Source organism: Canis lupus, chromosome 5, assembly GCF_003254725.2.
Source record: "Canis lupus dingo isolate Sandy chromosome 5, ASM325472v2, whole genome shotgun sequence".
In the NCBI taxonomy this organism is placed as follows: Eukaryota; Metazoa; Chordata; class Mammalia; order Carnivora; family Canidae; genus Canis; species Canis lupus.
Window position 1 is genome coordinate 8,847,081 of NC_064247.1, and position 10,789 is coordinate 8,857,869.

Sequence of the window (10,789 nt, forward strand, 5' to 3'; positions counted from 1 at the left end):
TGTTGGTCCTTCTTCTGGATACATTTCATGTATTTGCCATTTGTTTCTTACCAAAACCAACAGGTTACCATAGCTGGTTGAGAGCAGGAGCCATAGAAGAAAGGACACCCAATAGAAGCTTTGTCATGTCAAGACCCAACCAGTATCAAAACTGTGGCAGGAAAGGAAGAATAAATATAGACTAAATATTTCAATCTCAATGTGTATGTGTATGTGTGTGTGTATTTCCCTCTCGAATCTTCCACTGGCTAATAAATCCAGTCTGAAGCCAAACCCAACCAGCATTCAGGTGATCAAGTCAACAGAGATTAACTTACAAGGGCCAAAAAGAAAAGGCTGATTCAAAGAGCCAAATAGAAAACAATCAGCCAATCACACCTCTTTGTCAAGAACATTTCAAAAGAGAATAGCTTTGGGGATCCCTGGGTGGTTCAGTGGTTGAGCATCTGCCTTCAGCCCAGGGCGGCACCCTAGAGTCCTGGGATCAAGTCCCACATCAGGCTTCCTGCATGGAGCCTGCTTCTCCCTCTGCCTGTGTCTCTGCCTCTCTCTCTGTGTCTCTCATGAATAAATAAGATCTTAAAAAAAGAGAAAGAGAATAGCTTTTAAAATTTATTACAAAGATAATATGTTATTTTGGTAATAAGGTTTGTTTTTAAAGATAGGGCAAAGAGCCCCAATATACCACCTTATACATGGCAAATTAGCCTTCACTGGCACAGTTAGCCTTGAGTTGTTAAGAGGGCCATCCTGCCTGAATAGCCTACATGAGAACCTCAGAGCTCAACCCATTGTGAGGCACATGGGTGGTGTCTGAGGTTCTAGAATTCCCGGGAGCTGTAGCTTAGCATTAGGAGCTTCTGCTCACAGTTTTCCTTCATAGCTCTTGGGTGTCCTTCACCAGGGTCTCCTCTTTCCCAAAATCCAGATGAAGTTTCTCTTACTAATGAGTCTTTATCTGATTGGATATGCCAGAGGTGAGTCCCCTAACTTGGCCCTTGGGAAACTTCTTTAAGGTGTTATAGCCCTTGAAGGAGGACCAGGAGCACCTGGGTGGCTCAGTCAGTGAAGCATCTTCCTTTGGCTCAGGTCATGATGCCAGGGTCCAGGGATCCAGTCCTGCACGGGGCTTCTCGCTCTGCAGGAGCCTGCTTCTCCCTCTCTGTCTGCCTGCCACTTTCCCTGCTTGTGTGCACTCTCTGTCAAATAAATAAAATCTAAAATAAAGAAGAAAGACCAGAATATGTTCCCAAACCAATCTGACTCAAAATCAGGAATAGCTAAAAAATTCAACTCTGAGAGCTTCTGAGCCAGTTGATTCTTCCTAGTAATGGCTTTATCATTAGAGAGGCCTGCTGGCTTGGAGCAGTCTCATTCTTACTACTTTTTTCAGCCACTGATCATTTGTACCTGATGATCTGTGAGATGAAAAGACAGGTCTAACGGTTCTGTGAAAATCCAATGAAAGTTTGTCTCAATGAGCTGAGTGCAAGGGATCCTTATGTAGCTAATGTAGCAAGGAAAACTACAAGATGGGAATATGATGTACCCAGAAAGCCATCTCAGGACACAACAGGGCTATGGGCCAGAGACTTTATGAACCTCTCCTTCGTGGCCATGTTCTTTCTACCCATCCAGTTGTCTGTATTTCCTTTTTGAGGATCCTCATTCATAATGGGCTGTGCTCCCTTATTCCTCCTAGAGAAGAGAGAGGCCATGAGCTCTGAACTGTCAGTTAAATGACAAAGTGTTGCCATTGAATGTTGTTTGTCCGAGATTTCGGTTTTTTGCTTAGATTTTCAAAAGTTGGGACGCCTGGGTGGCTCAGCCATTGAGCGCCTGACTTCAGCCCAGGGTGTGACCCTGGAGTCCCAGATTGAGTCCCACATCAGGCTTCCTGCATGGAGCCTGCTTCTCCCTCTGCCTGTCTCTCCCTCAGAGTGTGTGTGTGTGTGTGTGTGTGTGTGTGTGTGTGTGTGTCTTCATGAATAAATAAAATCCTTTAAAAAAATAAAAAGAGATTTTCGAAAGTTAACTTAGAAATGTAGATATATAGCTACCAGATGGTAGTATATGCCAGCCACGTGGCAAAGCAGTAAGTCATCAACTATAAGAATGGCTAAGAAATGATTGTGCTTTTTCAAGCCTCCTTTCCACATCAGAAATCTTTATTAAAACTTCTGTTAACTATTAAAGAATCAGTCAAGCAGATAATACTCAGTAACAACTTTTAAAAATAAAACCTCCCAAAAGCTTTTCCAAACCTTGTTTTTCCTTTATCAACATATTCTAATCTTAGTCTTTAAGAAAGTCATTGATTATAGACTGTGAATCACCCAGAATATATGTTATCTATTGCAGGGCTCTTACAGAGATAAGGGTAATTTCGAGCCTTAGGTTACCTCCACCTCAAAATATCTTGTCATTCCTCTCAGCTTCTGGCTAGAATTAAGATTCGGTCCTTGTAGTCTACCCACCCTCCTCTGGGTTACTCAGTCTAACCAAAGAGTAATAATCAAATTGCTTGGTGCTACATTCAATAAAATGAAAGTCATACCTAAAGAATATTTGTCTGATAGTCATTGGTGAGGTGGATTAAAGGTAGAAAGGATTGGCTGGCCAGAAGAGAATGACCTGCTAAGAGTTTTTTAAGCCCCAGGGTAAAGTGGGGAGGAGAGAGAAATAAAATTGAGCACTTAAGCCATAAACTAGGTGCTTCACGATTTTTCATACTGAAAACTCATGGCAACAGCATAAAGTGGGTATAAATGTTATATCACAAGGAATCTGAATTCAGAAATAAATAAGCAAAGAATGTTTTTATCTTAATAATTGATTCCAACTTTGAGTCTCTAACCCACATGGATTGGTGATTGAGTGTAAGAATAAAAAGGTCTTAAATCCCATCTGATCATTTTTGTGGGTTCATTAGATATTTGTCACCTCTGGTTGAAAATTTTATCCTATCCGAAGTGTAAAATCTTCCACCTTCAATTACAGCTAGAATTACTTAGCTATTGAAACAACTTGCTTTCTCTTTCCCTTTTGTATCTTTATCGTTCTTGCTTTTCACCCACAAAAGACTGGAGGGAGGGCTGGTGGTAGACTTCTGATTATGTGATTGATGGCACATTGATTTCCTGAAGGAGGAAGGCACATCATTTTCCCTTCAGGTGCTTTTGGTACATGGGCTTCCCTGTGCATTTCTTAATAATGTGGATCTTAAAATTCTTCCTTTAAATACCAGAGGCAGTCTCAATGCGTTTCATTAACACCTCTGTCCTTCATGGTCTCTTGGGTAACTAGATGATATCCTCCAACATCTGCAAGATCTTCAGATACCTGACCAGGCCCAAAGGAAACCCAGGAATTCCACCGTAGCTTTATTGTATAAGAAAAACAGTCTTTGGGCAGCGGTTTAACGCCGCCTTCAGTCCAGGGCCTGATCCTGGAGACCCAGCATGGAGTTCCATGTCAAGCTCCCTGCATGGGGCCTGCTTCTCCCTCTGCCTGTGTCTCTGCCTCTCCATGTGTGTGTGTGTGTGTGTGTGTGTGTGTGTGTGTGTCATGAATAAATAAATAAAATCTTTGAAAAAAAAAAAAGTCTTTACCCTGGATATTCGTTCTCTTATCTTCACCATCTTCTGTTCCTTCTCCATTCCAGGAGCATCAGGTCAGCCTGATGAGCCTCCTGGCTCTATGGATCATCAAGCTTCAGTTCAGCAACTTTCAGGTGAGTACTTTTCACTTGGAAACCCATCAGATGGTGAGGCTTTATATGAGACTGCTGCAGGTGAGAACACTTTAAGTGAGCACACTTCAGGTGAGCATACTTCCGTTGAGCACTTTTCAGCTGAACATTCTTCAACTGAGCATACTTCAGGTGAGCACACTTCAGGTGAACACACTTCAGGTGAACGTGCTACGGGTGAACACACCTCTAGTGAACATGCTACAAGTGAGCACACTTCTGGTGAACAGCCTTCTGGTGAACAGCCTTCCGGTGAAAAGTCTTCAGGTGAACAGCCTTCCGGTGAAAAGTCTTCAGGTGAACAGCCTTCCGGTGAACAGTCTTCTGGTGAAAAACCTTCAGCTGAACAAACTTCAGGTGAACAGGCTGTAGCTGAAAAGCCTTCAGGTGAACAGGCTGTAGCTGAAAAGCCTTCAGGTGAACAGGCTGTAGCTGAAAGGCCATCAGGTGAACAAGCTTCCAATGAGAAGGCTTACAGTGAACAGGCTTCAGCTGAACAAGCTTCAGCTGAACAGGCTTCAAGTGAACAGGCTTCAGGTGAAAAGCCACTGGGTGAACAGCCTTCAGGCATTCCACCTTCAAGCACATTTTCAGGTAAGGCACATTTTCAGGGGAAGCACATCTGGTTGGGTGCTAGTCCTTGATTTCAGGTGTGAAATATGCAACACATCAAGAAACCCAATTTTAAGGAGAGGGTTTGGAAGAAAGACCAGTTCACAAACAGTTCATAGCTCTCTCAAAGACACTATTTACACCTCTTTACAATAGTACCAGGAAGGCAGGAGACAGGTTTTGTGGGGCTCTGAAGGCTAAACAACTTTGAGGGCCCTTTAAAAAAATGAAATAACACAAATACAAAATTCCAGCAGTCCCTCCAACTTCACTCTATGTAAGTAATTACAAATACAAATGCCCACTGCTCCCTTGGAAGGAGCAACTAACCTTCATGAGGAGACTAACCTTCATGAACTTTGTGCTAACTCTGCCTTAACAATCTATGTTAGAGGGTGGCCCAGTGGTTTAGCACTGCCTTCAGCCCAAGGCGTGATCCTGGAGACCCAGGATCGAGTCCCATGTCAGGCTTCCTGCATGGAGCCTGTTTCTCCCTCTGCCTGTGTCTCTGTCTCTCTGTGTGTGTGTGTGTCTCATGAATAAATAAAATCTTAAAAAAAAAAAAAAAAAAAACCTATGTTAGAATGCCTGTCTAGCCCTGGTGCTGGTGTCTCCATTTTGTTTGTTTAAATGTGGAAAATAAAGCATGAACACACTTTAGTCTCTGCTAGGTTCCTAAAGAAGTTCCAAGCACAACTGCAATTCTTTGGCTCTTACTAAAAAGGGCTGCTCAAGGAAGGAAAACCAGATCCAGAGTTTGACACCTCAAGATATTACCAGACATAAGCACTTCATATTTCCTCCCATTGCATATGTAGTGGTATTCCAATCTTCAGATGAAAGAAGTGAGACTAACATCACATAGCTGGAGAGTTACAATCCTTGGATCCAACTTAAGTTGCTCTGACACATCTGCTCTGACAAGGCCCACATCTTTCCTATTTCTTTGTTTCCCTAACTAGGGATTTGGCAATGGAGATAGTAAAAGAGACAAGATGGAAGCATTTCTTAAAGAATGCCTTTTGTGACAAATTGACATAGTCGACGGTTGACTTGAAAATGGAGAATGATCACTCTACACAGAATCTGCAACATCAGAGCATTCTAACATAGCTTGTCAACCAGTTAGCTCGTGCTCTAAATATTTGTGCCTTGTGGGTGAGAGTATGATGGGGGGAGTCCAAATGGGAGCCAGTCATATGATTAAAGTTCTTCTTTGCTCCTATGGAGTTAGACATGGCAAAAGGACATCTAATTATAAATGTCCAGGAAGTCAGGGGGAATATGAATTGGAGTTAACATCAGCATTATAGAGAGAAATTTGGGGTTCTTCAGCAATGACAATGATAGATGAAGCAGAAAGAATGAAGGAATTTCCTCTGGTCCAGAAGATAGACTATGCTTTATCAGACATAGGGCCCTCAAATGCCCAAGAACCAAACAATGAAGCGTGTTATATCCAGGCCCTTCATTCCTCTCCTTGTGACTCATAGCTCTGTGCCTAGTCCATCAGGAAATTTCAACAAGCTTATCTTAAATTTGCAGGCCCAATATTAAATTGTCACACATGCTCATATATGAATGATCAAGGAAAATGTCTTCGTGGAGAGGGAGTCTGCTCCACTCAGAATTCCCAGCAGTGCATGTTAAAGAAGATCTTTGAAGGTATGTGGGGACTTCATGATACAATCTTTGCCAGAGAAACACACATCAACTAACTTGAGTACTCTGGAGAGCAGCTGGGATGGCAGGAGCCTGAGGAGGGGTCAAGCTGCGATTCCCCAGAAACTTGGGAGATTCAGGAGAAACTTATCCTCTCAAGAATTAAGAGCAGAATTCCAGCTACTGATTGGGAGGTAGAGGCCTTCCCAGGAGCACTCTGATGTCTTAAAAGGAGACAGGGAGACTAGCCGTCTCTTCCTCTTAAAGAAATGTATGAGCTGTACCTTGAGATGTTGAGACATTGACCATAAGCTCAAGACTGTCTGTCTTGTTCACAGCTATATTTTCCTAGCACTTAGCACAATGTTTAGTACATGGTAGGCATTTAGTAAATGCTGAATAAATGAATAAGCCATTGTCAATCAGTCAGTGTTCACAGGTTGCTGGACCTGTCTTATTATATTCCCATACCTCTCTACCCTTATACCAAAATAAAAGATCTTGGTTACTGCCATTCTATGAAACATACTACCTGACTTGTGGTTTGTCTAGCCCTCAACAGAGGGTGTGGGCAACAGATATGAGGAAGGGCCCAGAAGACAGATGGAAGGAGAGGGGAGAGGGCAGCCCTGGTGGCTCAGCGGTTTAGCACCACCTTCAGCCCAGGGCGTGATCCTGGAGACCGGGGATCAAGTCCCACGTCGGGCTCCCTGCATGGAGCCTGCTTCCCCTCTGCCTGTGTCTCCACCTCTCTCTCTCTCTCTCTCTCATGAATAAATTAAAAAAAAAAAAAAAAAAAAAAAAGGAGAGGGGAGGAAGAATATACAAGCTGGAGGTCTTGGTTGTGCTTGCAGAACACTGGGGGCCATGGGTGAAGGCGAAGGACAAGGAGGAAGCCTTCTGCTCACTACAGTCTGTCTCTGCTTCTTTCAGGTGGAAAACTCCAATTCATGGTTCAGGGATGTGAAAACATGTGCCCATCTATGAATCTCTTCTCCCATGGAACCAGGATGCAAATTATATGTTGTCGGAACCAATCTTTCTGCAACAAGATCTAGAAGCCTGTGCCCTTGCTTCCTACCCTGACTCAGGCAGCAAAAATCCTCCATCACCCAATATGGCCCAATTTATGTTTTGTTTCTTCCCCAGTCAACAACTAATTACATCTGCCTCTGAGTGTTAAACAGAATGTGCAAATACTTCACTTTTCTTCTCCTATCCATGCTGTTTCCCATTTTTCTCTGTCATCTGTCTTCCCTTACCCCATCTCTCAACATTCTTTTCTTTCTCAATAAATTCCGCATGGTCAAGAATACAGACTGGAAAACGGACTTCTTTTCCTATCAGCCAGTTGCAGGATCAGTCAGATCTTGCTTCCTCTCCTCACACTAAAGTGGATGCATTTTAAATCACTCCACATTCCTCAAAGTGGAGGAGTCCCCCAGGGCAGAGACCACAAAGAGAAATGCAGGTAGCTTAAACAATACTGTGGGACCTTCTCTGACCCCCCTCCTTTTCCATCACAATAGAAACCCTACCCCTTTCTACCATCCAATGATGTGGTCCAAAACTCATTCCTTCTTTGGCTCTTGAGAATTTCAGTCCTTAAGAGTTTATTCTTAACATAACTATAACAATAAAATGACTTTTTAAAAAATTTTGTTATTAAATATGTAGTAGGTCATACTGCTTAAATCCTTTTCTCACACAATGTTACTGGATCATCTCAGCATTGGAGCAGGTGGAAATACTGTAAAGTCCCTCTCTCTCCTTGTATTAGTGTTATATTCTTCAATGTGTTTTCATACAAATGGTCTCATCGTCTCAGAAAAAGGCCCAGTAAGGGAGACAAGAAGGATAGCATCATCCTTAGTTTACAAATACATAGGATTTATTTATTCATACTCCATGTTGTTCCAAACTTGCCTTGGTTACAGAGCTACATTGAGCCAAGGCCAGATTTCAAAACCAAATCTGTAATTCAATTTGTTTCCAGCACATGATAAGTATCAGGCAGAACAGTTCTTTCAAGACCAAAGTCAATCCTCTCTTCCTATACAAGCCCATCTCCTTTCAGCCACTGCTCTCTCAAAGCTCTGTTTAAAACCTCCTGAGTAGTCTTAACAGTAGTCTTAACAGTGTCTTGTGCAGGGATCCCTGGGTGGTGCAGCGGTTTGGCGCCTGCCTTTGGCCCAGGGCGCGATCCTGGAGACCCGGGATCGAGTCCCACGTCGGGCTCCCGGTGCATGGAGCCTGCTTCTCCCTCTGCCTGTGTCTCTGCCTCTCTCTCTCTCTCTCTCTCTCTCTATGTGGCTATCATAAATAATTAAAAAAAAAACAGTGTCTTGTGCAGAGCGAAAGCCTTTAATTTTGATAAAACCCAATTCACTATTTTTTTCTTTTATGGACAGGGTTTTAGATTTCATGCTTAAGAACTCTTGGAATACAGGGCACCTGGGTGGCTCAGTGGTTGAGCATCTGCCTTTGGCTCAGGTCGTGATCCCGGGGTCCTGAGATAGAGTCCCCACATTGGGCTCCCTGCAGGGAGCCTGCCTTTCCCTCTGCCTCTGTGTGTCTCTCATGAATAAATAAAATCTTAAAACAAAACAAAGCTCTTAGACTACTACAGCAAGAAACAGACTTAACTGTTTGTGAAACTAAAATATTATATACACACACATACATACATCATGGACCCTCTCCCAAAAACATATTGGTAACAGACTCTTCATTGGCAAGAACTGTTGGCTGGAAGACAAACTCATTTTCACTTTTTTTTTTTTTTAACAATCACTGGAGGCATGTTTCTCAGTATATAATTTTATTTTCCATTGTCTAAAACTCAGTGATGTTTACATTGATATTTTTTTATATGGGAATATCCAAATTGACAACATATTAAACATTGTTGTACTTTAACAGAGAAATATAAGCTGTGACGAATTTAATATTTTCATCTATGGATTTAAGTATGTACTATGTGAGACAAGATTCCATCAAAATCCTAGAGGAGAACACAGGCAACACCCTTTTTTAACTTGGCCACAGCAACTTCTTGCAAGATACATCCATGAAGGCAAGAGAAACAAAAGCAAAAATGAATTATTGGGACTTCATCAAGATAAGAAGCTTCTGCACAGCAAAAGAAACAGTCAACAAAACTAAAAGACAACCTACAGAATGGGAGAAGATATTTGCAAATGACACATCAGATAAAGGGCTAGTATCCAAGATCTGTAAAGAACTTCTTAAACTGGGGATCCCTGGGTGGCGCAGCGGTTTGGCGCCTGCCTTTGGCCCAGGGCGCGATCCTGGAGACCCAGGATCGAATCCCACGTCGGGCTCCCGGTGCATGGAGCCTGCTTCTCCCTCTGCCTATGTCTCTGCCTCTCTTTCTCTCTCTCTTTGTGTGACTATCATAAATAAATATTAAAAAAAAAAAAAAAAGAACTTCTTAAACTCAACAGCAAAGAAACAAACCATCCAATCATGAAATGGGCAAAAGACATGAACAGAAATCTCACAGAGGAAGACATAGACATGGCCAACAAGCGCATGAAAAAATGCTCCGTATCACTGGCCATCAGGGAAATACAAATCAAAACCACAATGAGATACCACCTCACACCAGTGAGAATGGGGAAAATTAACAAGACAGGAAACAAAAAATGTTGGAGAGGATGTGGAGAAAGGGGAACCCTCTTGCACTGTTGGTGGGAATGTGAACTGGTGCAGCCACTCTGGGAAACTGTGTGGAGGTTCCTCAAAGAGATAAAAATAGATCTGCCCTACGACCCAGCAATTGCACTGCTGGGGATTTACCCCAAATATACAGATGCAGTGAAATGCCAGGACACCTGCACCCCGATGTTTATAGCAGCTATTATGTCCACAATAGCCAAACTGTGGAAGGAGCCTGGTGTCCATTGAAAGATGAATGGATAAGGAAGATGTGGTATATGTATACAATGGAATATTACTCAGCCATTAGAAACGACAAATACCCACCATTTGCTTTGAAGTGGAGGGACCTAGAGGTTATTATGCTGAGTGAAATAAGTCAATCGGAAAAGGACAAACATTATATGACCTCGTTCATTTGGGGAATATAAAAAATTAGTGAAAGGGAATAAAGGGAAAGGAGAGAAAATGAGTGAAAATATCAGTGAGGGTGACAAAACATGAGAGACACCTAACTCTGGGAAATGAATAAGGGGTAGTGGAAGGGGAAGTAAGTGGGGGGTTGGGGTGACTGGGTGATGGGCAATGAGGGGGGCACTTGGTGGGATGAGCACTGGGTGTTATGCTGTATGTTGGCAAATTGAACTCCAATTAAAAAAAAAAAAGTATGTATTACTGGCTTAAAACCAAATGAGCTGGGCACTGACTTTGGATATGTATTTCCATGAAGACAATCATCAATGTGAACAGAGTGGTAACTAGCACTTACGGAATATATACCCTAGGCCATGCAATGCATTTAGCAGTCTTGTTGATGCCTTCTCTTTTAATCCTGAAAACAGTCAAAATTATTAAATTGTGGTATATAAGTATACAAAATTAAGATTATTAATTAAATTATTAAGATTACAGGATCCTAAGCAAGACAAACTGGAGAGTTTTTTCACAAGTCAAAATAAATGGTTGTGGTCCAGAGACTCCCTCAGGCTCCTTTTCAAACTTCTCAAATTTCTGAGTGAAAATTATTTTGGACACATAGTACTACTCCTTGATAAACTGGCATTCAGAAATAAAGTACCAAAC

The 10,789-nt window shown here is 42.2% G+C and overlaps 1 protein-coding gene across 1 annotated transcript; it reads left to right on the top strand.

The window, feature by feature from the left end:
• Positions 1–819: 819 nt before the first annotated feature.
• Positions 820–7,338, top strand: ACRV1 (acrosomal vesicle protein 1). The gene is made up of 4 exons (XM_025465030.3): positions 820–977; positions 3,665–4,345; positions 5,909–6,028; positions 6,959–7,338. Exons 1-4 carry the CDS (start codon positions 929–931, stop codon positions 7,081–7,083), a joined length of 975 nt encoding a protein of 324 aa, XP_025320815.1. The 5' UTR covers positions 820–928; the 3' UTR covers positions 7,084–7,338.
• The last annotated feature ends 3,451 nt before the right edge of the window (positions 7,339–10,789 follow it).